The sequence below is a fragment of the Oncorhynchus mykiss genome, chromosome 22, assembly GCF_013265735.2.
Source record: "Oncorhynchus mykiss isolate Arlee chromosome 22, USDA_OmykA_1.1, whole genome shotgun sequence".
In the NCBI taxonomy this organism is placed as follows: Eukaryota; Metazoa; Chordata; class Actinopteri; order Salmoniformes; family Salmonidae; genus Oncorhynchus; species Oncorhynchus mykiss.
The window spans coordinates 24,559,737-24,585,859 of NC_048586.1; the positions used below are offsets into that span (position 1 = coordinate 24,559,737).

Genomic DNA, 26,123 nt, shown 5'->3' on the forward strand with positions numbered 1-26,123 from the left:
TGCTGGAAGATCTACTTGATGCCAAGTTTCCGCCTCCCGGCAGAGGCAACCTGGTCTTTGGCTAAAATATCCTGGTACTGGGTAAAGTTCATGATGCCGTTGACCTTAACAAGGGCCTCAAGACCAGTGGAAGCCAAATATCCCCGTAACATCAAAGATCCACCACCATATTTTACAGTAGGTATGGGGTTATTTTCTGCTTGTTCTCATTTCAACACCAAATCCACCATTGATAGATTTTTGGTAATCTATCACGCTTGTCAACAATTTCAGAGCCCACTCTACCCATCTGCACAGGGATACACAAACAGACAAACACAACAGACTGGAAACCCAGACAAGCATGAATAGACATGCACACAACACGCACGTATGAGCAAATGTACAGCACACACACACACACACACACCCCCCCTCCACCCACCCCCACACACACACACACACACACACACACACACACACACACACACACACACACACACACACACACACAGAGGGATTGAGAATGATGATTAACATACAGAGCAAACAGGTTATTCAGAGCCAAACACAAAAGTCATGCAAATTGTCCTGGCGCTCAGACAAGCAGCCAAAGGCTAGTATATTACCATCACAATCAGTCTGACCAACCACCAACGCCCGGACACCGACACACAGACTCAGACACACCCCAGCGCCAGACAACCCAACTTCACCGGGGGGCTGGCACCCCTTTGTGATGCTAACCTAACTGTCGACCATACACCCAATCACCCCCCCCCCCCCCACACACACACAACCACACACAGTTCCATAAAAACAAGCAACACACCACTTTGTATCCCATGTCTCACTAAACCCACTGCTCTTCATACAATCACACACGCACACGCACACACACACCAGGCATCATTCAATTACAGCTCTGCCAACAACAGATTAGACTCTACAATGGACCTCCATCCAAACAACTCTGGTGGTACAGAGTAGAGTTTGGCTGCATACAGATCTGTCTATTATCCCACCATCCATATCCATTAACTGTTCATCCTGGGGTGGCAGGTAGCCTAGTGGTTAGAGCGTTGGACTAGTAACCGAAAGGTTGCAAGATCCAATCCCCAGCTGACAAGGTAAAAATCTGTCGTTCTGCCCCTGAACAAGGCTGTTAACCCACTGTTCCTAGGCCGTCATTGAAAATAAGAATTTGTTCTTAATTAACTGACTTGCCTAGTTAAATAAAGGACAAATTTAAATCCAATCAACCAGCCGTTCTCTGCATCCTTTCTTTCTGTTGTCCCTCAACTCAGCGTGTCCCTCAACTCAGCGTGACTGGACTGTTTAAATATGTTATTAGCATATTACACTGTTTATAACAATGAGTTAACAATAAGACAGTTATTTATAAGTGATAACGTACTGAGTTAATCTGGCAGTAATCATTAGCTAATGAGCATTCCACGGTTTTAAGAGGAAAACCTAGTCTATCATCAAAGACTAACAGCCCACCATTACAAACCAGGGGCAAATGTATGTGTGCTTGTATCAAACTTGGTTGAGAATAAATTGTGTGTGCACAGTGATATTACTTTAGACAGTAATAACACTGTGTGTCTGCATGCAGAGTAGAGAGAGAGAGAGAGAGAGAGAGAGAGAGAGAGAGAGAGAGAGAGAGAGAGAGAGAGAGAGAGAGAGAGAGAGAGAAAGAGAAAGAGAAACAAAGAGAAAGAAAGAGAGAGAAAGAGAAAGAGAGATAAAGAGAAAGAGAGAGAAAGAGTGTGTGTGTGTGTGTGTGTGTGTGTGTGTGTGTGTGTGCATGGATTGTGTGTGTGAGGGTATAAGTGTGTCCTGGCAGGACTTCTGAGAGCACAATGGTGTTTACTCCGTCAGGGGTAGTGGAAACTTTTGAGAGGTCATGTGACCAGTGTGTGTGTGTCCTCTCTCATTATCTGGCAGGAATGTACACGGTAATCTCTTTATCCTCAGAGAGAGAGAGGGAGAGAGAGAGAGGGACACGGAGTGATATTTGCCTAGATCTTCTGCACAGATTCTGTCAGACCTGGGCCCTAACAGTTAATCTCAGTAAGACAAAAATAATGGTGTTCCAAAAAAGGTCCAGTTGCCAGGACCATAAATACAAATTCTGTCTAGACACCGTTATCCTAGAGCACACAAAAACGATACCTACCTCTGCCTAAACATCAGCATCACAGGTAACTTCCACAAAGCTGTGGACGATCTGAGAGACAAGGCAAGAAGGGACTTCTACACCATCAAAAGGAACATAAAATTTGACCTCCCAATTAGGATCTGGCTTAAAATACTTCAGTTATAGAATCAGTCATAGAGCCTATGTCCCTTTATGGTTGTGAGGTCTGGGGTCCATTTACCAACCAAGAAGTAACAAAATGGAACAAACACCAAATTCAGACTCTGCATGCAGAATTCTGCAAAAACATCCTCTGTGTACAATGTAAAATACCAAATAATGCATGCAGAGCAGAATTAGGACGATTCCTGCTAATTTTCTAAATTCAGAAAAGAGCAAATCCATTCTGCAACCACCTAAAATAAGTGATTCTCAAACCTTCCAAAACAAAGCCCTCACCTACAGAGAGATGAACCTGGAGAAGAATCCTCTGCCAGCTGGTATGGGGACTCTGCTCACAAACACAAACAGACCCCACAGAGCCCCAGGACAGCAACACAATTAGACCCAACCTTATCATGAGAAAACAAAAAGATAATTACTTGACACATTGAAAAGAATCAACAAAAAACAAAAGAAAACTGGAATGTACACAGTAACAGAATACCTAACCACTGTAAACGACCCAAAATGAAGGAAAGATTGGACTATGTGCATACTCAGTGAGCATAGCCTTGCTATTGAGAGAGGCAGCTGTAGGCAGACCTGGCTCTCAAGAGACTAAGTACCCACTGCCCACAAAATTAGGTGGTAACCGAGCTGCACTTCCTATCCTCCTACCAACTGTATGATCATATCAGAGACACATTTTTCTCTCAAATCACATAGACCCAGAAAGAATTTGAAAACAAATACAATCTTGATAAACTCCCATATCTACAGTGTATTCAGAAACTATTCAGACCCCTCAACCTTTTCCATGTCATTACGTTACAGCCTTACTCATGAATTGATTACATTAATTGTATTACTCAATCTACAAACAAAAGCCCATAATGACGAAGCGAAAACATTTTTTTTCTTCTTTTTGCTAATTTATTAAAAATAAGAAAGAGAAATATCTTATTTACATAAGTATTCAGACCCTTTGATATGAGAATCGAAATTGAGTTCAGGTGCATCCTGTTTCCATTGATCATACTTGAGATGTTTCTACAACTTGACTGTCCACCTATGGTAAATTCAATTGACTGGACATGATTTGGAAAGGGACACACCTGTCTATATAAGGTCCCACTGTCCAAAACCAAAACCAGGTCGAAGGAATTTTCCGCAGACCCCCGAAACAGGATTGTGTCGAGGCACAGATCTGGAGAAGTGTACAATTTTTTTTTGTAGCATTGATGGTCCCCAAGAACACAGTGGCATCCATCATTCTTAAATGGAAGAAGTTTGGAACCACCAAGACTCTTCCTATAGCTGGCAGCCCGGCCAAACTGAGCAATCGGGGGAGAAGGGCTTTAGTCAGGGAGGTGACCAAGAACCCGATGGTCACTCTGATAGAACTCCAGAGATCATCTGTGGAGATGGGAGAACCTTCCAGAAGGTCAACCATCTCTGCAGCACTTTACCAATCAGGTGTTTATGGTAGAGTGGCCAGACGGGAGACACTCCTCAGTAAGGCACATGACAGCCCGCTTGGTGTTTGCTAAAAGGCACCGAAAGGACTCTCAGACCATGAGAAACAAGATTCTCTGGTCTGATGAAACCAAGATTGAACTCTTTGGCCTGAATGCCAAGCGTCACATCTGGAGGCAACCTGGCACCATCTCTACGGTGAAACACGGTGGTGGCAGCATCATGCTGTGGGGATGTTTTTCAGCGACAGGGACTGGGAGACTAGTCAGGATCAAGGGAAAGATGAACAGAGCAAAGTACTTAGAGGTCCTTGATGAAAACCCACTACAGAGCGCTCAGGACCTCAGACTGGGGCAAACCTTCACCTTCCAACAGGAAACCCACCCTAAGCACACAGCTAAGACAATGCAGGAGTGGCTTCGGGACAAGTCTTTGACTGTCCTTGAGTGGCCCAGCCAGAGCCCGGACTTGAACCCGATCGAACATCTCTGGAGAGACATGAAAATACCTCTGCATCGACCCTCCCCATCCAACCTGACAGAGCTTGAGAGGATCTGCAGAGAAGAATGGGATTAACTCACCAAATATAGGTGTTCCAAGCTTGTAGCATCATACCCATGAAGACTCAAGGCTGTAATCGCTGCCACAGGTGCTTCCACAAAATACTGAGTAAAGGGTCTGAATACTTATGTAAATGTGATATTTCAGTTTTTTTTATACATGAGCAAAAACGTTTAAAAAAAACTGTTTTGCTTTTGTCATTGTGGGGTATTGTATGTAGATTGTGTGTAGATTGATGAGGGAAGAAAACATTTAATACCATTTTTTAATAACATTTAAAATTAGGCAGTAACGTACCAAAATGTGAAAAGTCAAGGGGTCTGAATACTTTCCGAATGGACTGTAGTATTAGGTGAAATACCAGTGTACCACCACACCAGCAAAATGTGTGACCTGTTGCCACAAGAAAAGGGCAACCAGCAGAGCACAAACAACATTGTAAATACAATCTAAATTGATCTGTTTATTTATTTTCTCTTTCATACTTCAACTATTTGCACAATGTAACAACATTAACAATAATTTAACATTTTAAATCTCTATACTCTTTAACATTTTTGTGAGAGTAATGTTTACTGTTAATTGTTAACTTCTTTGGGACTGGGGGGCAGTATCGAGTAGCTTGGATGAATAAGGTGCCCAGAGTAAACTGCTTAGTAGATTTGGATAGAAAACACTCTGAAGTTTCTAAAACTGTTTGAATGATGTCTGTGAGTATAACAGAACTCATATGGCAGCCAAAAACCTGAGAAAAAATCCAACCAGGAAGTGGGAAATCTGAGGTTTGTAGTTTTTCAAGTCATTGCCTATCCAATATACAGTGTCTATGGGGTCATATTGTACTTCCTAAGGCTTCCACTAGATGTCAACAGTCTTCAGAACCTTGTTTCAGGCTTCTACTGTGAAGGGGGAGTGAATAAGATCTGTTTCAACCAGGTGTCTGGCAGAATGCCATGAGCTCAGTTAGCTGTGTTCCTTTTCATTTCTAAAGACAAAGGAATTGTCCGGTTGAAACATTATTGAAGATTTATGATAAAAACATCCTAAAGATTGATTCTATACATCGTTTGACATGTTTCTACAAACTGAAATATAAATGTTTTGACTTTTCGTCTGAACTAAGCGATCGCACATTGAGCATTTGGATTACTGGGCTAAACGCACGAACACAAAGGAGGTATTTGGACATAAATGATGGACTTTATCGAACAAAACAAACATTTATTGTGGAACTGGGATTCCTGGGAGTACATTCCGATGAAGATAATCAAAGGTAAGTGAATATTTATAACGCTATTTCTGAGTTTTGTGACACCTCTCCTTCTTTGGAAAATGGCTGTATGTTTTTCTGTGACTTGGCGCTGACCAAACATAATCGCAAGGTGTGCTTTCGCCGTAAAGCCTTTTTGAAATCAGACACTGTGGCTGGATTATTGAGAAGTTTATCTTTAAAATGCTGTATAATACTTGTATGTTTGAGGAATGTTAATTATGAGATGTCTGTTGTTTTGAAATTGGCGTCCCACATATCCCAGAGAAGTTCCCTTGTTAATTTTCCTTTTGTTTATTGTCTATTTCACGTGCTTTGGCAATGTAAACATATGTTTCCCATTCCAATAAAGCCCTTTGAATTTAATTGTATTGATATGGTGAGGGAGAGATGGGGAGAGGATGGGCGAGGGAGATAGAGAGACATAAGCGACAGAAAGAGAGAGAGAGGTGGATGAGAGAGAGAAAGAGAGATGGAGGGAGCTCAACCATTCACTTCATCTCAGTAGTGAGGAATGATTCTGGGAATCAAAGAAAGAGGTGCGAATGGAAGAAAAACGCTCTCCCTCTTTCACAATGACTAAAATACATGTACAGTATATTCAAGAAGCAGACAGGAATAACCAGTAATAACGGAGAGATTAGGTGTGATAGAAGGGATGAAGGGGATTACAAATAAAAGGGAAAGGAAGAAAAAAGAGATATTAATGATCAAGTTTACTGGAGGACACTATGAACCTCTTCAGAAAGTTACTCTGACATGTTACAGACTTGCACGCGTACAGTACCAGTCAAAAGTTTTAGAACACCTACTCATTCAAGCGTTTTCATTATTTTGACTATTTTCTACATTGCAGGATAGTAGTGAAGACATCAAAAATATGAAATTACACATATAGAATCATGCAGTAACCAAAATAGTGTTAAACAAATCAAAATATACAGTGCTGTGAAAAAGTGCCCCCTTCCTGATGTTTTATTTTTTGCACATTTGTCACACTTAAATGTTTCAGATCATCCAACAAATGTAAATATTACACAAAGACAACCCAAGTAAACACAAAATGCAGTTAAGTGATGATTTTATTTATTAAGGGAAAGAGCTATCCGAACCTTCATGGCCCTATGTGAAAAAGTAATTGCCCCCTAAACCTAATAACTGGTTCTGCCACCCTCAGCAGCAACAACTGCAATCAAGCGTTTGTGATAACTGGCAATGAGTCTTTCACATCGCTGTGGAGAAATTTTGTCCCACTCTCCTTAGCATAATTGTATTAATTCAGCCACATTGGAGGGTTTTCGAGCACGAACCTCCTTTTTAAGGTCACGCCACAGCATCTCAATTGGATTCATGTCCGGAGTTTGACTAGTCTACTCCAAAACCTTCATTTAGTTTTTTTAAGCCATTCAGAGGTGGACTTGCTGGTGTGTTTTGGACCATTGTTCTGCTTCAGAACCCAAGTGCGCTTCAGCTTGAGGTCACGAACTGATGGCCGGACATTCTCCTTCAATTTTTTGGGGTAGAGAGCAGAATTCATGGTTCCATCAATCACAGCAAGTCGTCCAGGTCCTGAAGCAGCAAAGCAGCTCCAGACCATCACACTAGCACCACCATATTTGACTGTTGGTATGATGTTATTTTTCTGAAATGCTGTGTTACTTTGACGCCAGATGTAACGGGACGCACACCTTCCAAAAAGTTATTTTTGCCAAAAGTGAGACGAGCCTTTATTTTATTTTTGGTCATCAGTAGTTTTCGCCTTGGAACTCTGCCATGGATGCCATTTTTGCCCAGTCTCTTTCTTATGGTTGAGTTATGAACACTGAACTTAACTGAGGCAAGTGAGGCCTGAAGTTCCTTAGATGTTGTTGTGGGTTCTTTTGTGACCTCTTGGACTAGTTGTCGCTGCACTCTTGGGGTAATTTTGGTAGGCCCGGCCACTCCTGGGAAGGTTCACCACTGTTCCAAATTTTCTCCATTTGTGGATAATGGCTCTCACCGTGGTTCACTGGAGTCCCAAAGCTTGAGAAATGGCTTTGTAACCCTTTCCAGACTGATAGATGTCAATTACTTTGTTTCTCATCTGTCCCTGAATTTCTTTGGATCTGATGTCTTGCTTTTTGAGATCTTTTGGCCTACTTAACTTTGTCAGACAGGTTCTATTTAAGTTATTTCTTGATTCAACAGGTCTGGCAGTAATCAGGCCTGGGTGTGGCTAGTGAAATCGAACTGAGCTTTCCAAAAAATGTGATTAACCACAGTAAATTCATGATTTAACAAGGGGGGGCAATTACTTTGTCACATAGGGCCATGAAGGTTCGGATAACTTTTTTCGCTTAAAAAATTAAATTATCACTTAAAATCTGCATTTTGTGTTTACTTGGGTTATCTTTGTGTAATATTAAAATTTGTTTGATGATCTGAAACATTTAAGTGTAACAAATGTGCAAAAAAAAATCTGAAATCAGGAAGGGGCAAACACTCTTTCACAGCACTGTATTTTATATTTGAGATACTTCAAATAGCCACCCTTTGACTTGATAACAGTTTTGCACACTCTTGGCATTCTCTCAACCAGCATCATGAGGTATTCACCTGGAATGCATTTAAATTAACAGGTGTGCCTTCTTAAAAGTCAATTTGTGGAATTGATTGTATTCTGAATGCGGTTGAGCCAATCGTTTGTGTTGTGACAAGGTAGGGGTGGTATACAGAAGATAGCCCTACTTGGTAAAACACCAAGTCCATATTATGCCAAGAACAGCTCAAATAAGCAAAGAGAAACGACAGTCCATCATTACTTGCAGTCACAAAATCAATCAAGTGTTATGATAAAACTGGCTCTCACGAGGAACACCACAGGAATGGAAGACCCAGAGTTGCCTCTGCTGCAGAGCATAAGTTCATTAGAGCGACCAGCCTCAGAAATTGCAGCCCAAATAAATGCTTCACAGAGTTCAAGTAACAGACACATCTCAACATCAACTGATCAGAGGAGACTGTGTGAGTCAGGCCTTCATGGTCGAATTGCTTCAAAGCAACCACTACTAAAGGACACCAATAAGAAGAAGAGACTTGCTTGGGCCAAGAAACACGAGCAATGGACATTAGACCGGTGGAAATTTGTCCTTTGGTCTGGAGTCCAAATTTGAGATTTTTGGTTCCAACCGCTGTCTTTTTGAGACATGGGGGGATGAAAGGATGATCTCAGCATGTGTATTTCCAACTGTAAAACATGAAGGAGGAGGTGATATGGTGTGGGGGTGCTTTGCTGGTGACACTGTCTGCGATTTAATAAAAATTCATGGCTACCACAGCATTTTGTAGCGACACGCCGTTCCATCTGGTTTGGGCTTAGTTGGACTGTCATTTGTTTTCACAGGACAATGATCCAACACACCTCCAGGCTGTGTAAGGGCTATTTTACTAAAACGGAGATTGATGGAGTTCTGCATCAGATGACCTGGCCCCCACAATCCTCTGACCTCAAACAAATTGAGATGGGTTTGGGATGAGTCGGATGGCAGAAGTTTTAGAACACCTACTCATTCAAGTGTTTTTCTTTATTTTGACTCTTTTCTACAGTGTAGAATAATAGTGAAGACATCAAAAATATGAAATAACACATTATGGAATCATGTAGTAACCAAAAAAGTGTTAAACACTTTAAGCACTGCATCACTCTCCTTCTTGGTCAAATAGCTCTTACACAGCCTGGAGATGTTTTGTGTTATTGTCCTGTTCAAAAACAAATGATAGTCCCACTAAGTTAAGTGTACCTTTAAATCTAAATACATGACAGAGTGTCACCAGCAAAGCACCTCCACACCTCCTCCTCCATGCTTCATGGTGGGAACCGCACATGGGGAGATAATCCATTCACATACTCTGAGTCTCACAAAGACACAGTAGTTGGAACCAAAAATCTAATCAGACCGAAGGACAAATTTCTACCAGCGTAATGTCCCTTGCTCGTGTTTCTTGGCCAAAGCAAGTCTCTTCTTATTATTGGTGTCCTTTAGTAGTGGTTTCTTTGCAGAAAATCGACCATGAAGACCTGATTCACGCAGTCTCCTCTGAACAGTTGATGTTGACATGTTTCTGTTACTTGAACTCTGTGAAGCAATTATTTGGGCTGCAATTTCTGAGGCTGGTAACTGTAATGAACTTATCCTCTGCAGCAGAGGTATCTCGGGGTCTTCCTTTCCTGTGGTGGTCCTCATGAGAGCCAGTTTCATCATAGCGCTTGATGGTTTTTGCGACTGCACTTGAAGAACCTTTCAAAGTTCTTAAAATGTTCCGCATTGACTGACCTTCAGGTCTTAAAGTAATGATGGACTGTCATTTCTCTTTGCTTATTTGAGGTGTTCTTGCCATAATATGGACTTGGTCATTTACCAAATAGTGCTATCTTCTGTATACCACCCCTACTGTACCTTATCATAACATAACTGATTGCCTCAATCGCATTGAGAAGGAAAGAAATTCCACAAATTGACTTTTTACAAGGCACACCCGTTCAGATAGACTTGTACAACTAGGCCTGCTATTATTTAGCATACCTTAGATGGCAACATTTTATTTAACGAATGCCAGTCATAATTAACATATATACAGTTGAAGTTGGAAGTTTACATACACTTAGGTTGGAGTCATTAAAACTAATTTTTCAACCACTCAACACATTTCTTGCTTCTTATGGCTGCAGGGGCAGTATTGAGTAGCTTGGATGAAAGGTGCCCAGAGGTGCCCAGAGTCAACGGCCTGCTCCTCAGTCCCAGTTGCTAATATATGCATATAGTTATTAGTATTGGATAGAAAACACTCTGAAGTTTCTAAAACTGTTTGAATGATGTCTGTGAGTATAACAGGACGCATATGGCAGGCAACAACCTGAGAAGAAATCGAAACAGGAAGTGGAAAATCTGAGGTTGGTCGATTTTCAACCCAGCCCCTATTGAATAGAGTGGGATATGGATAAAGTTGCACTTCCTAGGGCTTCCACTAGATGTCGACCATGATTAGAAACTTGAATGAGGCTATTACTGTGTTGTGGAGCCAGATGGGAGCTCTTTGAGTCAGTGGTCTGGCAGAGAGCCAGGTCCTGATCATGCGCATTTCACATGATAGTGACCTGTGTTCGATGGCTTCTCTACAGACATAGGAATTTTACGGTTGGAACTTCATTGAAGATTTATGATAACAACATCCTAAAGATTGATTCTATACTTAGTTTGACAAGTTTCTTCGACCTGTAATATAACTTTTTGAAGTTTTCGTCCAACGTTCGGATGGACCTGCACGAGCGTTTGGATTTGTGTACTAAACACGCTTACAAAAGTAGCTATTTGGACATAAATAATAGACATTATCGAACAAATCAAGCATTTATTGTGGAACTAGGATTCCTGGTAGTGCATTCTGATGAAGATCGTCAAAGGTAAGGGAATATTTATAATGCGAATTCTGATTTCTGTTGACTCCAACATGGCGGATAATTGTATTTATTTTCTGAGCGCCGTCTCAGATTATTGCATGGTTTGCTTTTTCCCGTAAAGTAAAAAAAAAAATCTGACACAGCGGTTGCATTAAGGAGAGGAATATCTATATTTCCATGTCTAACAATTGTATTTATCGACATTGAAATGAGTATTTCTGTAAAATTATGTGGCTCTCTACAATATCACATGATGTTTTTGGAACTAGTGAACGTGACGCGCCAATGTATACTGAGATTTTTTTTATATAAATATGAACTTTATCAAACAAAACATACATGTATTGTGTAACACGAAGTCCTATGATTGTCATCTGATAAAGAGCATCAAAGGTTAGTGATTCATTTTATCTCTATTTGTGCTTTTTGTGACACCTCTCTTTGGCTGGAAAAATGGCTGAATATTTCTGTGAGTTGGTGGTGACCTAACATAATAATTTGTGGTGCTTTCGCTAAAGACTATTTGAAATCAGACACTGTGGTGGGATTAACAACAAGATTTCCTTTAAAACGGTAGAAGATACATGTATGTTTGAAGAATATTCATTATGAGATGTCTGTTGTTTTGAATATGGTGCCCTGCACGTTCAATGGCTGTTGTCATATCGATCCCGTTAACGGGATTGCAGCCCTAAGAAGTTTAGCAAACTATAGTTTTGGCAAGTCGGTTAGGACATCTACTTTGTGCATGACACAAGTAATTTTTCCAACAATTGTTTACAGACAGATTATTTCACTTATAAATCACTGTATCACAATACCAGTGGGTCAGAAGTTTACATACACTAAGTTGACTGTGCCTTTAAACAGCCTGGAAAATTCCAGAAAACGATGTCATGGCTTTAGAAGCTTCTGATAGGCTAATTGACATCACTTGAGTCAATTGCAGGTGTACCTGTGGATGTATTTCAAGACCTACCTTCAAACTCGGTGCCTCTTTGCTTGACATCATGGGAAAATCAAAATAAATCAGCCAAGACCTCAGAAAATAAATTATAGACCTCCACAAGTCTGTTTCATCCTTGGGAGCAATTTCCAAACGCCTGTGGGTAACACGTTCATCTGTACAAACAATAGTACACAACTATAAACACCATGGGACCATGCAGCCGTCATACCGCTCAGGAAGGAGACACATTCTGTCTCCAAGAGATGATTGTACTTTGGTGCGAAAAGTGCAAATCAATCCCAGAACAACAGCAAAGGACCCTGTGAAGATGCTGGAGGAAACAGGTACAAAAGTATCTATATCCACAGTAAAACAAGTCCTATATCGACATAACCTGAAAGGCCACTCAGCAAGGAAGAAGCCACTGCTCCAAAACCGCCATAAAAAATGTTCACAAAGATCGTACTTTTTGGAGAAATGTCCTCTTATCTGATGAAACAAAAATAGAACTGTTTGGCCATAATGACCATTGTTATGTTTGGAGGAAAAATGGGGAGGCTAGCAAGCCGAGGAACAGCATCCCAACCGTGAAGCACGGGGATGGCAGCATCATATTGTGGGGGTGCTTTGCTGCTGGAGGGACTGGTGCACTTCACAAAATAGATGGCATCCCGAGGAAGGAAAATTATATGGATATATTGAATGAACATCAGTCAGAAAGTTAAAGCTTGGTCGCAAATGGGTCTTCCAAATGGACAATGACCATACGCACACTTCCAAAGTTGTGGCAAAATGGCTTAAGGACAGCAAAGTCAAGGTATTGGAGTGGCCATCACAAAGCCCTGACCTCAATCCTATAGAGAATTTGTGGGCAGAACTGAATAAGTGTGCGCGAGCAAGGAGGCCTACAAACCTGACTCAGTTACAACAGCTCTGTCAGGTGGAATGGGATGAAATTCACCCAACTTGTTGTGGAGAGCTTGTGGAAGGCTACCCAAAACGTTTGACCCAAGTTAAACAATTTAAAGGCAATGTTACCAAATACTAATTGAATGTATGTATACTTCTGACCCACTGGAATGTGATGAACGACATAAATGCTGAAATAAATCATTCTCTCTACTAATGCATCTCGTCTCGTTATCGTCATACATTTTCATCAGGAAAAAGAGGTAGTTGATGAGTGTTTTTCATCATAGTTATTGTCGACAAAACGAACACTGCACCCATCCCACACACACACACTTGTTTCCCATCTCCTCAAGACATCCTTTATGAGATTAGTGTTGTTGATTGAGACCACTTTGTGCTTGCTACATTAAGGATCACAGTGACCTGTCAGTTAGCTATGAAAGAGCCAGAGCCAGAGAGAGCGAGAGAGACATGTTGTCTCTATGTAAAGATTGACTGTAATTCTGTCCAGGTCACACAGACCTGAAGAACCATTAAGTAGATGACTTCCACCTGACCATTGTGTGTCTGTGTGCGTGTGTGCATGAGTGTTTGTGTGGGGGGGAACCCAGCAACAGTAAAATGTGTGCCGTAAAAGGCCCATTTGAAGTGAGAAGGCAGAGAGAAGGCAGAGAGAAGGCAGAGTCTTTAAGATCTTCCCTATGGTGCTTCCATCCCCCCTATCACACAGACCCCTACACAGAGGCCACAGTGACCCATCACACTCACAGGTCTGGTTCCATTTCAGCCCATAGCCCCTTCCCCTAGCCACTACCCCTTTAGTCTTCACAGATCTGTAAAGATTGGATAGGTGGAAGCATATAATGGAAGCTACCCAAGTCCTATTGCAAGGCAAGGTGGACCCATAACCATCTTGTTTTCAACTATCAAATTTATTCCGATTTTCAGACAATTTCCCAATCCCAGTTGTTTAGAGATCTAAAGAGATCGGATAGGGGCCTAAATGGAATCACACCACAGAGGCCAAGATCAATCCATTATGGATCATTGTAATATATTTTGTACTATGTCTAGTTCAACAGGAGCAGCCTGTAATGTATTGTGCCACCTACCTGGTGAGGAAGCCGTTGAAGGGCAGGCGTACAGGGTAGCCATAGCGGATCATCCGGACCATCTCCAGCACCCCTACGTACTGCAGCTGGGTAGACACGTGGAAACTGTCAAAGCAGTCCGCCGTGCACCTGCTGTTGGGGCGCACACACTCCACAAAGTGAGGGGTACACGCCTGTAGCTTACTGACCACATCTGACAAAGAGTTCTGAAAGGAGGAGGGGTGAGGGGGGAGAGATGGAGAGATAGAGGGAGAGAGAGATTGTTTCCTGTTAAAATTCATGTTCCTTAAGCATTTGAGTTGACCCAATTCTTCACTCCCTTGCCACATCAACACAGCACTGGTGTTGGTATCAGCTTCATGGCAACATGGTTCCATTTATCCGTCTAGATCAGGTATTCCCCCAGGGGTACACGGAATGCGCCAAATAAAAATGTGATTCACATTTTTCAACAAAAAATATTATTTTCAAACAGTAGATTTATATTTTCCAACGGGGCTGTACATTTGGGTGAGGTTTTTTTCTTGCCTGAGTGGTCTCATTTCTCTGCCCAAAATAAAATGAGAACATCTAGTGTTGAGCGAAATAACAACACAATGTCAAATGCAGGAAGCCTAGTCAAATAATTAACATCCAATCACATTAACTGTTACTCTTTTGCAGGAAACCTTCACTCTTGCACAGACATTTAGAAATTAAACATGACATTTTGAAAAATCAGCCACAGGAGTTTTTTGAGCGAGAATAAAGACGACTTTCGAGTAGTAAGACGTGTAAAAGCAACAGATAGAAGGCTAGAAGCGTCTTATATGCTGAGCTACTGAGTGGCTAGTACAGGCAAGACCCATGCAATTGTGGAAGACTTAACTCTCCCTGCTACCGCGAATATGGCTGGGAAAATACTGGGGGAAAAGGCCAAAAAAAACTATACAGACAATGATTTCATCAAACAACACTGTTTCACAACACATCAGTGACATGGCAGGAGGTGTTTTGAAACAATTACTGCTTTGCATACAAGCCAGTGAATTATATGCGTTACAGCTGGATGAATCAACAGACATGGCGGGCCTGGCACAGCTCCTGGTATATGTCCCTTGCATTTATGGGTGTCAATTAAGGAAGACATCCTCTTCTGCAAACCACTGGAAACCAGGACAACAGGAGAGGATATTTTTAAAGCCCTGGACAGTTTTGTGACATCAAATGGACTTCAGTGGTCAAGATGTGTTGGTTCCTGTACTGATGGCGCAAAAGCCATGACAGAGAGACATAGTGGAGTGGTAACGCGCGTGCAAGCAGTTGCCCCCGACACCACTTGGTTACACTGCAGCATCCACCGAGAGGCTCTTACTGCCAAGGGAATGCCTGACAGATTGAAATACATTTTGGACACTACAGTGAAAATTGTTATTTTGTTATTAAAGCAAGGCCAAGGAACTCTTGTGTATTGTCTGCATTATGCAACGATATGGTCAGCAACCATGTAACGCTTTTACAAGCGTTTTTGTTGAATTGAGAGAGTTTAAAGTTCTGACCATCATTTTCACTTGTCTGACCACTTGCATGATGATGAGTTTCTCACACGACTGGCCTATCTGGGTGATGTTTTTTCTCACCTGAATGATCTGAATCTAGGATTACAGGGACTCACCACAACTAAACTCAGCAAAAAAAGAAACGTCCTCTCACTGTCAACTGCGTTTATTTTCAACAAACTTAATTAACATGTGTAAATATTTGCATGAACATAAGATTAAACAACTGAGACATAAACTGAACAAGTTCCACAAACATGTGACGAACAGAAATGTAATAATGTCTCCCTGAACAAAGGGGGGGGGGGGGGGGGTTAAAATCAAAAGTAAAGTCAGTATCTGGTGTGGCCACCAGCTGCATTAAGTACTGCAATGCATCTCTTCCTCATGGACTGCACCAGATTTGCCAGTTTCTTGCGGTGAGATATTACCCCACTCTTCCACCAAGGGACCTGCAAGTTCCTGGACATTTCTGGGGGGAATGGCCCTAGCCCTCACCCTCCGATCCAAAAGGTCCCAGACGTGCTCAATGGGTTTGAGATCCAGGCTCTTCGCTGGCCTTGGCTGAGCACTGACATTCCTGTCTTGCAGGAAATCACGCACAGAACGAGCAGTATGGCTGGTGGTATGGTAATGCTGGAGGGTCATGTCAGGATGAGTCTGCAGGAAGGGTACCACATGAGGGAGGAGGATGTCCGCGACTCGTCAATGAAGAGCACTTTTGCCATTCCTGTCTGGTCCAGCGACGGTGGGTTTGTGCCCATAGGCGACGTTGTTGCCGGTGATGCCTGGTGAGGAACTGCCTTACAACAGGCCTACAAGCCCTCAGTCCAGCCTCTCTCAGCCTATTGCGGACAGTCTGAGCACTGATGGAGGGATAGTGCGTTCTTGGTGTAACTCAGGCAGTTGTTGTTGCCATCCTGTACCTGTCCCAGTGTGATGTTCAGGTGTACCGGTCCTGTGCAGGTGTTGTTACACGTGGTCTGCCACTGCAAGGAAGATCAGCTGTCCATCCTTTCTCCCTGTAGTGATGTCTTAGGCGTCTCACAGTACGGACATGGCCACATCTGCAGTCCTCATGCCTCCTTGCAGCATGCCTAAGGCACGTTCACGCAGATGAGCAGTGACCCTGGGCATCTTTCTTTTGGTGTTTTTCAGAGTCAGTAGAAAGGCTTCTTTAGTGTCCTAAGTTTTCATAACTGTGACCATAATTGCCTACCGTCTGTAAGCTGTTAGTGTCTTAAACACCGTTCCACAGGTGCATGTTCATTAATTATTTATGGTTCATTGAATAAGCATGGGAAACAGTGTTTAAACCCTTTACAATGAAGATCTGTGAAGTTGTTTCGATTTTCACGAATTATCTTTGACAGACAGGGTCCTGAAAAGGGGTGTTTCTTTTTTGCTGAGTTAATATTCAATGTGCGGGACAAATTTGAGGCTATGATTAAGAAATTGGAGCTCTTTTCAGTCTGCATTAACAAGGACAACACACAGGTCTTTCCATCATTGTATGATTTGTTGTATGCAAATGAACTCATGCTTACGGACAATGTCAAATGTTATGTAGCGAAACACCTGAATGAGCTGGGTGCGCAATTATGCAGGTATTTTCCCGAAACAGACGACACAAACAACTGGATTCGTTATCCCTTTCGTGCCCTGCCTCCAGTCCAATTACCAATATCTGAACAAGAGAGCCTCATCAAAATTGGAAGAAGCGGTTCTGTGAAAATGTAATTTAATCAGAAGCCACTGCCAGATTTCTGGATAGGGCTGCACTCAGTTTCTTGCATTGGCAAATCACGCTGTGAAGACTGATGCGCTTCGAAACCATGTACATATGCAAGAGTGGATTCTTTGCCCTCACTAGCATGAAAACTAAATAAAGGCACAGGGTGGGTGTGGGAAATTATTTAAGACTGAGACTCTCCAATACAACCCAACATTGCAGAGTTATGTTCTTCCTTTCAAGCACACCCTTCTCATTAACCTGTGGTGAGTTATACACAATTTTTGATTACCAAATAAGGTTTTATATGTAAGATGGCTAAATAAAGAGCAACATTATTGATTATTATTACATTATTATTTGTGACCTGGTCATATAAGAGACCTGGTCCTATGTTGAATACATGTATCGTATAGTGTATGTGTGGCAGGCTTACAGTGATGGCAAAAAAACAACATTTGAGAGTGCCCTGACCTTGGTGCTAGAGGGGGTACCCAGCTGGAGGTTGAATGTTTGAAGCGGTACGAACTAAAAGAAGTTCGTACCATGGGAACCGCTGCTCTGGAGGGCCAGTTCCTCAACCTGGGCTAGTTGCTCAACCTGGTATATATTCCTCAACTTGGGCCAGTTCCTCAACCTGGGCTAGTTCCTCAACCTCGGCCCATTCCTCACACTTGGCCAGCTCCTCAACTTCGGCCAGTTCCTCTACCTGGGCCAGTTCCTCTACCTCAGCCAGTTCCTCATTCTGGGTTAGGTCATCAACCTGGGCTAGTTCCTCAACCTGGGCCAGTTTCTCATCCTTAGCCAGTTCCTCATGCTGCGCCAGTTCCTCATCCTGGGCCAGTTCTTCAACTTAGGATAGTTCCTCAACCTGGGTTAGTTTCTCAACCTGGTATAAATTCCTCATCCTGGGCTTGTTCCTCAACCTATGTTAATTTCTCAACCTGGTATAAATTCCTCAACCTGGGATAGTTACTCAACCTGGGTTAGTTCCTCAACCTGACCTGGTTCCTCAACCTAGGCTAGTTCCTCAACCCATGTTAGTTCCTCAACCTGGGCTAATACCTCAATCTCGGTTAGCTCATCAACCTGGGTTATTTCATCAATCTGGGCTGGTTCCTCAACCTGGGTTAGTTCCTCAACGTGGGCCAGTTCCTCAACCTGGGCTAGTTCCTCAATCTGGGCTAGTTCTTTGACCTGGGACAGTTTCTCAAACTGGGAAAGTTCCTCAACCGTATCATGCTATACTTTATGGCCTATAGAGAGACATGTAGGCCTAGTCCTCGGTGTACAGCACTCTGCGTGGAGCTCTTGAGACTGGATTTAACTGGATACATAGGGGGGGGGGGGGGGGGGGGGGGGGGTTATATGGCCAGGTTTCCTTACATGTGGTCAACGGTCGCCAAGCCAACAGTGAGTGAGGAGTGACGTCACGTCATGTGTGTGATGAAGGGTCTGATTGGTTAGGGTGTGTTGTCTCTGTAGGGACCAGCAATACAAATACCTGTCATGACTAAGGCTGTGAGAGGGTGTCAGAGTGTGTTTCTCAGATATACACTGGTGCCACTCCATCATGCTTCTTACCACTCCCTAATGACATGGCTCTCCACTGTAAATGTGTGTGAGTAGGCTACTGTACCGAGAGTCGTGACGTCAGAAACTTGCACACACACACACACACACACACACACACACACACACACACACACACACACACACACACACACACACACACACACACACACACACAGCCCATTGTTCATTGTTCATTCATACATTCAGAGGGCTTTATGCTTGGGTGGATACAGCGTTATTCTTCAGCCCACCCTCACCTTCTCTCCTCTCTCCTTCTCCCCTCTCCTTCTCTCCATTCCTTGTAAGACCACAACTCCTGCCTGCAGGGAGCACACTGCCCTCATTCAAACCACCAACCATCACTCACACTAAAGCTACTTCCATGTTAAGCCACAATCACATCACATTGGATTTAGTGGTGTGGACATTGGAACGCGATCTGCCTTTGTTTTACACTTGTGGGGCAGAGATCCATCAAAATGAATAGTGTTGTTTCAAATGGATCAACTACAAATTAATACCACATTTTATAGACTTCCGTTGTACTTGGTTGTGGTTCAGAGATATGGGTCATGGGTTGCATCCAAAATGGCACCATATTCCCTATAGCGTGCATTGTGTTTCACCAGAGGAAAATAGTGCACTCCATGCAGCCAGGGTCAGGGTCAGCTAAAGAAATTGAATGACTTTAGTGTTTGGATTGAGGTGAGTGTTAGGATTAGGGTTAGGATCCCTACTGGGTAAAGTGCTTGGGTTATTATGGTTCTGGTTTGGTCCATTGTTGTGCTACTGGTTAATACTTACCCTCAGCTGCACAGCAACCGTAACTGGACCACACCTCTCCAGCCTCTGCAGGAAAGATGTTGCTCCCTTCTTCTTCAAGAGCTGAGAGAGAAAAAGAGGAGAAGGGGAAGAGGGAGGGAGGGAGAGAGAGAGAGAGAGAGAGAGAGAGAGAGAGAGAGAGAGAGAGAGAGAGAGGAAACGAGGAGGGGGATGGTGCTATTAGAGAGTGAATATTAACAAGTGAATATTAACAATACAAGTTGGTTGACCCGTGCTCTGGAGACACCACATGATGCAGTCCTATGAATACGGTCAACTCATAATATGAATATGGTAATTTATGGCAAGATCTATAACGCCAATTTTTCATTACGGTCATACACTATTCAATGTCCTCCTCCTCTACCTCAGCCATTCAGTACCATACAATAATGTACTGTACCATATCATCATATTACCATTATTGCAATTCTGAATTATAACATCTTTGATGATGGATGTAAATCCATGAGCTTCTTTATAGCCGTGTTTAACTACAGTGCAGTAATATTGTGCAATGTTACGTCATGTTATTATTACGGTCTTTGTTAACATGGGGAAAGAGTGAAGGTCTTGCGTAAGCCTTTCCTCTATATGTTTAATGAGGAGGGCCATTGGGTTCAGCCTTCAGCAGGTTATGCAATACAGAGGCAATTATAGTTCACATACACACACTCAAGCACACACACATGCACAGACACACACACATGCACAGACACACGCTCAGCGAGTCCTACTAGTTACTGCCCTATTAGATTTGACCTGAAAACAGAGAGAGAGAGAGAGACTGAGATAGAGACAGAGAGAGAGAGAGAGACAGAGAGAGTTCATCTGCCTTTGGGCTAAAGAGCAGGAACACAGACCTCACCAAAGAAATTGGAAATACAGACGAAAATAAACAAGGAAATCATCTCAGCATAGAAAAATGTCTTCCTGTATGCTAACTATATCCCCCCACAAGAATCCCCATACTTCAATGAAGACAGCTTCTTCATCCTAGAAGGGGAGATCAATCATTTCCAGACCTAGGGACATGTACTAGTCTGTTGCAAACTAAACGCCAGAACCTGACACCCTTAGCATGCAGGGGGACACACCTACCTGAAGGTGACAGCAATACACTCCCCAATATGGCCCCCTAGGCACAACTTTTAAAAAACAAACAACAACAACAAAAAGCAGCTCTGTCGCACGCTGGGTCTGTACATCGTCAATGGTAGGCTTCGAGGGGACTGCTGTGGTGGTACACCTACAGCTCATCTCTTGCAGCAGTACTGTAGAATCCTTTATCAATGACCTCAACCCAGAGTCTCTCAGAGCCTTTCACTGTCAGCCCACTGACACCCTTATCAGATCACAGCAAAATCACAGCCTACTTGAACAGAGCAATACTCAATCACGTGGTATAAAAGCTGAACAAACTGGATACTATTAAGAAATGCTGTAGATGGAAGGAAAGTAGTGTAGAAATCTACCACAAAACAATTAGCCAACAACAGATTCCTTTTAGACAACTTCCTTGACAAGATGTTTCACTGCAATAGTGAAGGTGGAAACTTGGCTGTAGGAAGCCTAATCAGTATATTTGACCTCTCTGCTTCCTTTATCAAATCTAAACATTTCAATCAGACAACCTAAGAAAATTAATAACGATGAAAAGGGTTTGATGAAGAATGCAAAAACCTAAGGAAGAAATTGAGAAACCTATTCAACCAAAAACACAGAGAAAGAGAACCTGAGCCCATGCCTTCACCATGGTGAAACACAAAGAGTACAGAAATAAACTAAGGAAAAACAAAGAACAGCAAGTCAGAAATCAGCTCAATGTAATTGAAGAATCCATAGATTCTAACCACTTCTGGGAATATTGGAACACACTAAACAACAACATGAAGAACTATCAATCCAAAATGGAGATGTATGGATTAACCACTTCTCCAATCTTTTTGACCCCATAACAAAGAAGAAACAGCGAAAACATATACACTACTGTTCAAAAGTTTGGGGTCACGTAGAAATGTCCTTGTTTTTGAAAGAAAAGCACACTCCACAATGCCCTTTCCCATCTGGACAAAAGGAACACCTATCTGAGAATGCTATCCATTGACTATAGCTCACCATAGTGCCCTCAAAGCTTATCAATAAGCTAAGGACCCTGGGACTAAACACCTGCCTCTGCAACTGGATCCTGGACTTCCTGACGGGCTGCCTCCAGGTGGTAAGAGTAAGTAAGAACAAATCCGCCACGCTGATCCTCAACAAAGGGGCCAGAGGTGCGTCCCCTCCTGTACTCCCTGTTCACTCATGACTGCACAGCCAGGTACGACTCCAACACCATCATTACATTTGCCGATGACACAACAGTGGTAGGCCTGATCACCGCCAACGACGAGACAGCCTATAGGGAGGAGGTCAGAGACCTGGCTGTGTGGTGCCAGGACAACAACCTCTCCCTCAAGGTCATCAAGACAAAGAAGATGATTGTGGACTACAGGAAAAAAAGGACCGAGCACACCCCCATTCTCATCGACGGGGCTGCAGTGGAGCAGGTTGAGAGATTCAAGATCCTTGGTGTCCACATCACCAACAAACTAACATGGTCCAAGCACACCAAAACAGTTGGGAAGAGGGCACGACAAAACCTATTCCCCTCAGGAGACTGAAAAGATGTGACATGGGTCCTCCGATCCTCAAAATGTTCTACAGCTGGCCAATCGAGAGCACTGGTTGCATCACTGACTTGTATGGCAACTGCTCGGCCTCCGACCGCAAGGCACTACGGAGGGTAGTGCGTACGGCCCAGTACATCACTGCGGCCAAGCTTCCTGCCATCCAGGACCTCTATACCAGGCGGTGTAAGAGGAAGGCCCTAAAAATGGTCAAAGACACCCTCCCCCTATACCATGCTGCCACTCTCTGTTTATTAATTATGCATAGTCACTTTAAATGTGCCTTTAAATATTACCTTAACTAACCTGTGCCCTCACACATTGACTCTGTACCGGTACCCCCTGTATATAGATAGCCTCGGTACAGTTATTTTACTGCTGCTCTTTAATTAATTAATTTTTTAAACCTAAAACTGCATTGTTGGTTAAGGGCTTGTAAAAAAAAGGTCTATCTATACCTATTGTATTCGGTTCATGTGACAAATACAATTTGATTTGACTTGAGACTGCGCTCAGTTCTTGAAATTTTCCAGATTGACTGACCTTCATGTCTTAATGTAATGATGGACAGTCGTTTCTCTTTGTTTATTTGAGCTGTTCTTGGCATAATATGGTCTTTTACCAAAAAGGGCTATCTTCTGTATACCACCCCTACCTTGTCACAACACAACTGATTGGCTCCAATGCTCTAAGAAGGGCATGAGTTCCACAAATGTACTTTTAACAAGGCACACCTGTTAATTTAAATGCATTCCAGGTGACTACCTCATGAAGCTGGTCGAGAGAATGCCAAGAGTGTGCAAAACTGTCATCAAGTCAAAGAATTTGAAATATAAAATGTATTTTGATTTGTTTAACACTTTTTGGTTACTACATGATCCCATATGTGTTATTTCATGGTGGAAGTCTTCACTATTATTATACAATGTAGAATATAGTAAAAATTAAGAAAAGTCCTTGAATGAGTAGGTGTGTCCAAACTTTTGACTGGCACTGTAAGTATTCACACTCCTGAGTCAATACTTTGTAAAAGCACATTGGCAGCGATTACAGGTGTCTTTCTGGGCAGTATTTTCACGTCCGGATGAAATGCTTGCCCAAATTCAACTGCCTGCTACTCATCCTCAGAAGATAAGATATGCATATTAGTAGATTTGGATAGAAAACACTCTGAAGTTTCTAAAACTGTTTGAATCATGTCTGTGAGTATAACAGAACTTATTTGGCAGGCGAAACCCAGAGGACATTCAGATTTCTTTTTTTTTTAGGTCACTCTCTTTTCAATGGGTTTTCATTAGAACTCCAGATTTCTAAGGGACCTTCCTGCAGTTCTCATCGCTTCCACTGGATGTCAACAGTCTTTAGAAATTGGTTGAGGTTATTCCTTTGTGTAATGAAGAAGTATGGCCATCTTGAACGAGGGTCACTTGAAGTGTACTGTTAGATAGAAGCGCGTGACCAGAAAGCATGCTACAGGTTGTTTTCTTCCTGTATTGAACACAGATCATCCCGTCATCAATTTTATAGATTATTTACGCAAAAAAATACCTAAAGTTGTATTACAAAAGTAGTTTGAAATATTTCGGCAAAGTTTACAGGTAACTTTTGAGATATTTTGTAGTCACGTTGCGCAAGTTAGAACCAGTGTTTTTCTGGATCAAACGCGCCAAATACATGGACATATTGGAGTGCCAAGAAAAGAAGCTTGTCAAAGGTAAGGCATTAATTATATTTTTATTTCTGCGTTTTCCAGAAGGCGAGGTCAGTACAGGTCCATCAAAGCTGAGACCGAGAGATTGAAAAACAGCTTCTATCTCAAGGCCATCAGATTGTTAAACAGCCACCATGAGCACAGAGAGGCGGCTGCCTACCTTCAGACTTGATATCATTGGCCACTTTAATAAATGGAACACTAGTCACTTTGATAATGTCATTTTAAGAATGTTTACACATCTCGCATTACTCATCTCATATGTATATACTGTATACTGTGTCCTTCACTATCTATTGCATCTTAGCCGCTCTGTCACTGCTGATCCGGATATGTTTGCTTATATATTCTCATCCCATTCCTTTACTAGATTGTGTGTATTACATTTTGTTGTGGAATTTGTTAGATATTAGGTTTTGTTGTGGAATTGTTAGATATTAGCTGTTAGATACTGCTGCACTGTCGGATCTAGAAGCATAAGCATTTCACTACACTCACAATAACATCTGCTAACCTTGCGTATGTGACCAATAAAATTTGATTTAATTTGGATTTGATTCACTATCTTCGTGGTAAGCAACTCCAGCGTAGATACTCCAGCGTAGATTTGGCCGTTTTAGATTATTGTCCTGCTGAAAGTTGTATTCATCTCCCAGTCTTTGTGGTTGAATCTGTTTTTTGAAATTCACTGCTCAACTGAGGGTCCTTACAGATAATTAATTGTATTGTACAGAGATGAGGTAGTCATTCAAAAATCATGTTAAACACTATTATTGCACACAGGGTGTGTCCATGCAACCTATTATGTGAATTGTTAAGCACATTTTTACTCCAAGTTTGGGAAACGATGTTCTAGCTGAAGTTATGAAATCTAGCATAATTGTGAGAACACAATGTTTTATAGCAGAAGGGTGTGTGGTTTGTGAACCCTTAAAATGTCATGAGAAACATTTATGATGACACTATCTTACCACATACAGTACTTGTGTGTGTGTGTGTGTGTATATGTGTGTGTGTATATGTGTGTGTGTGTGTGTGTGTGTGTGTGTGTGTGTGTGTGTGTGTGTGTGTGTGTGTGTGTGTGTGTGTGTGTGTGTGTGTGTGTGTGTGTGTGTGTGTGTGTGTGTGTGTGTGTGTGTGTGTGTACATTTCCTCTTATCAGCTGGCAGTACAGGACAAACAAAGCTATTCCCAGAGGTCTATATTTAACAGTATGGTGGGAAGTGGCCTAATTTGGGAAAAATGTTTTTTCCAAACACACACTCTTTGCTTTTCCATCAGTCCTCTGCTCCTGGCTGCTGCTTCTCCAATCGGAACACCCAGCTTCCGACTAAGTGCGTCACAGACATGGACACAGCCTGCTTTCACCATTGGTGATTCCCACCTCCCTTAACCACCAATTAACATGTGTGTGTGTGTGTGTGTGTGTGTGTGTGGGGGGGGGGGGGGGGTGATCATGACGGTGAACACAGCATCTATTTATATGTATTACCACACTGATTGTGGTACTTTATTGGGGTCTAAATACCATACTGACTATTTGGATAGGTTGTGGTTTAGATATGACTCATGAGTTAGGGGTATCACCCTCTTGTTTAATGTACCTTAATGAGTCACGAATAGTGTATGTCTGTATATGGTATGCTATACAGTACGTGTCATATGTTACGTTAGACTCTTTGCTCCTGACGCTGAAGACTACATCCCGTATCCCTGAAAACATATTTACCAGGCCTCTGGTGTACCTGTTTCCATCACCGAAGGAGAATCTATTATCTGGAATGCCTTACCAGTCGATACAGGTTATTAAATGAGATATACACATACATACCTGTTTCTCTCCTTTTGGACAGAAACATACATACCCACAAACACACTACTCCGTAGTAGATCCCATGTGAGATTACCGTGTGATCTCAGATGCCCGAGCATCTTTAGGGAGAAACTCTGGAAAACATTTATTTTCACACATTTAATTACCCATACCAACTGGTAAGGCATTTCCTGATTATAGATATACCTTTCGGGGGTTTGGGAAATGTTTATTGGAAATAGATATACGGGAGGGCTGG

General features: G+C 42.3%; 1 protein-coding gene across 6 annotated transcripts in view; it reads right to left on the reverse strand.

Annotated features, from left to right (window-relative positions):
* LOC110502073 (unconventional myosin-XVI) overlaps positions 1 to 26,123 on the reverse strand; it is a 236,277-nt gene that overhangs the window by 40,163 nt on the left and 169,991 nt on the right. For all 6 annotated transcript variants that reach the window (XM_036958970.1, XM_036958971.1, XM_036958966.1 and 3 more), the window contains exons 26-27: positions 19,654 to 19,734; positions 14,005 to 14,210 (exon numbers count right to left, since the gene is read on the reverse strand). In XM_036958970.1, coding sequence (XP_036814865.1) covers positions 14,005 to 14,210; positions 19,654 to 19,734 — 287 coding nt within the window. The remainder of the gene's footprint in view (positions 1 to 14,004; positions 14,211 to 19,653; positions 19,735 to 26,123) is intronic.